Source organism: Esox lucius, chromosome 14, assembly GCF_011004845.1.
Source record: "Esox lucius isolate fEsoLuc1 chromosome 14, fEsoLuc1.pri, whole genome shotgun sequence".
Taxonomy (NCBI): Eukaryota; Metazoa; Chordata; class Actinopteri; order Esociformes; family Esocidae; genus Esox; species Esox lucius.
The window spans coordinates 2174445-2177842 of NC_047582.1; the positions used below are offsets into that span (position 1 = coordinate 2174445).

The 3398-nt window shown below is 36.8% G+C and overlaps 1 protein-coding gene across 1 annotated transcript; it reads right to left on the bottom strand.

The window, feature by feature from the left end:
- Nucleotides 1-276: 276 nt before the first annotated feature.
- On the bottom strand, nt 277-2517 carry esm1 (endothelial cell-specific molecule 1). The gene is made up of 3 exons (XM_010902550.3): nt 2127-2517; nt 1297-1446; nt 277-928 (listed from the first exon to the last, which is right to left on the bottom strand). The coding sequence occupies exons 1-3, from the start codon at nt 2431-2433 to the stop codon at nt 846-848; spliced, it is 540 nt and encodes a 179-aa protein (XP_010900852.1). The 5' UTR covers nt 2434-2517; the 3' UTR covers nt 277-845.
- Nucleotides 2518-3398: the final 881 nt, after the last annotated feature.

The following is a 3398-nucleotide window of genomic DNA, read 5'->3' on the forward strand; positions in this document are numbered from 1 at the left end:
AAGTGATTAACATAGACTTTCTATTATCTATTTAGGAAAAATATAATATTGTTGAGACAATAAAACAGTTATTTTGGTATTTCATTACAAATATTGTCCGTCACATAATTCCTAAGGATATTCATTTAGTAACTTTGGCTCCTTAACAATGGTTATCTTTGGTATAATAATGTGTGGCCATATAAGTGTAAAAGGATTGTCTTCTATCAAAAAGAAGGTGAATTAAAATAAATGCTTGAGACAAATATTTTTTTTCAATGAAGACTTTGGTTTATTGTTTAACAATTGGCAGGTGATATCATACGCATTTTATTCCATAGGGACACAGATTCATAACATAATAGATTCTCAATAACAAACTGGCAAACAAGCAATATTGAAAGTACAGATAGCTGTGGTTACTTTTCTGCACCTGGGAAAGAAATCAGATGCGGGGTATCATATCTCACAAGCTGAAAATGAGACCATTTGTACTTCCTTCTGCAGGACCCCTGGTCACTGTTGGTATGTTACACCAAAGATTCAAACACAGTGGTTGCAATGATGCAGCTGTACTACAAGGCATACCAAACTTCCACTTAGCTGTCAGTTTTGATTTTACCAATTTGTTTTAATTATCAAACACAAACACCAACTCATGGCAATATAGCTTGCTCATAATCAAGAAAAATGTGAGATATCTTAATAACAATTTTGACATGATGAGGCACAAAACAGAAAGACCAAAACAGAAATGTTCAAACATTCAATTAATACATAATAAAATATAATATCTTCAATTATTTAATTTACTACAATGCTACATTTACACAGATTAAACTAAGTCTGGACAGTGCTTGTCAATCTCAACGAGGAGGTAACCATTTTGGAGAAGATGATCTTTCGCGATTCAAACCGGTGCTGTCATCTCCAGAACCCAGTTCATCACCTGAAAATTAGAAATGCCACTACCTCAATAAGATTTTAACATAATATGGCACTGCGAAAATGTCACAAAGACATAAAAACAGCTGGAAGAGTTTAACTATTTCATAAAATTATACAAATAATGGTATACAATGTTTTAAATTATCAAATTAAGTAGTTAGATCTAAATAAAATAAATCAATATTATACATTCACTTAGTGTAATTAACATTAACATAAACATTTGGTTTCCCAAGGCAAGTCCTTATAAGAAACAGTTCCATTGGAGATGTTGCTTTTACCATTATTTGAGTCAGACTAGACTACCTGGGTCTGGGAAACTGTCACAAAGGTTGTCCCTCACATTGAAGTCTTATTTCAATCCCTTACCTTCATGTGTCTGTTGTGTCTTCAATTTGCTGGCCATTTTTGTGAAGAATTTGAAAGTGAGACACACTCCTGTCTCTCTGTCACAGATGCCTCCAGCTTTGCAATTGCATGTTTTACGACACTCTATCCCATATGTTCCATACATACAATCTGTAATGGAGGGAATTGTTGGTCATTGTTTTGTAAATAATATGGACCCTGCTAAATTAAAGTAGGCCTATTCAAATATTACTGTACAAGCCAAAATTAACAGTATTGGGAGGTTGGATGACAGAATGTCCATGGTTACTCACATTGGGTCTATTACTATTAGAATAGTTTAGGTAATTAGAGTAGAATTGTTAGTTAATCTTGTATCTTCTGCCATCAACAACCTGTATTATAGGCTGGCATTGTAGCCCGAATGCATTACACACAATAGCTGAAATAGTAAATATCACTGATTGTTCTTCAACTATTTACATGACTTGCATATGGCAGTGATGTAAATCAACCAAGGCCAGTTATGGAAACTAGCTTTTAATAAGCCAAGTATAAGCTATACTTTAACATGAACATTAATACCTACCCAATGTAATACCAGGTCAAATTTGTAATTATACAATCAATGCCTTTTAGAAATGCAGAAAAAAATATGTACACTATTTATGAACAAAACAAGCAAATTATAAATTATACTTCCATTACATTTCCAGAAATCCTATTTGTAATCGATTTAGTACAACACAATCTAAATTGATTTGTCAGATGACCGTGACATATTTCAGTATATCCATCACACTATATCTGCACACTTGATCAACTGATGCGTCACAGTGAATATCACCTACCTTTGCAAATGCCATATTCATCTCCATAATCGTCCTCATCTTTGTAGAACTCGCAGAATAATCCTGGTCCGCACTTGACTCCGTGCATCCCAGACACAGTGCGGTAGCAATGCTCCCCTCGGTCAGCCGCACAGACCTGGCAACAACCGCAGTCATCCAGCACTGTCCGTCTGCAGCGCAGCGTCCCACCGCACAGGTCTAAATTGCATCGTTCCGGGCAGTTCACTGCGTACTTGACACTTGTTCCCCAAGCGTTAACATTATGCACTATCATTGAAGACAATACTGTGAAAATGACTAAATTCATTTTTTGATTAAAGAAACGCCTTGAATGTTGTGAATAATCTTTTCTAGGCAGACGAAGGCGCTGCTTGGATGAAGTGACTTGATCCATGAGGTTGCAAGGTTATATCTATATCGGCTTTAAAACAAGTTTGTTTACCCCACATGGTTTGCCCACGTCAGTTTACTCAATCCGGTGTTGTCCTCTAGTTGCCAGCTTAGCCCCCCACCCCCCTTTAGAAATCCAGCATGGAAGCATTAACACTCGACTGCCATCAAGGGATGGAAGTCCGCATAACTCATATCATAGTTAACTTAAGTTTGTGTGGATTAGTCACTGAAGATTTCCCATTGACTTTAAAAAGTTCTCTGTTCCTGATATGACCCCAAGGGAAGAGTCAAATGACTGATTATGTCAAACCTGCTAAATTGACTTAATTTAAGACTCTCTCAAAACAGACCCCATAAAATGATTCCAAATAAAAATGACATATACACCAAAACAGTCTGCAGACAGGTGCTCTCAGGCATGGGCACTGTGAGGACTGTGGGCACTGTGGAGCTCGTTCACTGTGCCGTGAGGTTATGAGTCTATAGACAAGCACCATAATGTGTTTAGCAACCAATATATAGAAAATGTATTACCGGATTGCGGCCTCAGGCAGTTTCAGAATGCTTACTTGTGTTCTTTCTAGAGTGTACAGCAAGTACGGAAGTCAACAATAATTTCTCAAGTGCAATTCCAACCCCTAAGAAAGCAAAATGGAAAGTATGTACTAAGTTTACTGGGAGTTCTATGAGCGTACTTTGGAGGTCTGAAAAGGGAAGCTTGTAACAGAGCACACTTTTTCATGTACTTCATTCCCAGTATTCAAAGGGACTTCTGTTGTTGCACAGGGAACTACTACCAAAGAAGACTATATCCATTGCTCACTTGTCATTGCTCACTTGTCATCACTAGTCATTATTGATATTGTGAACAGTTGTAGA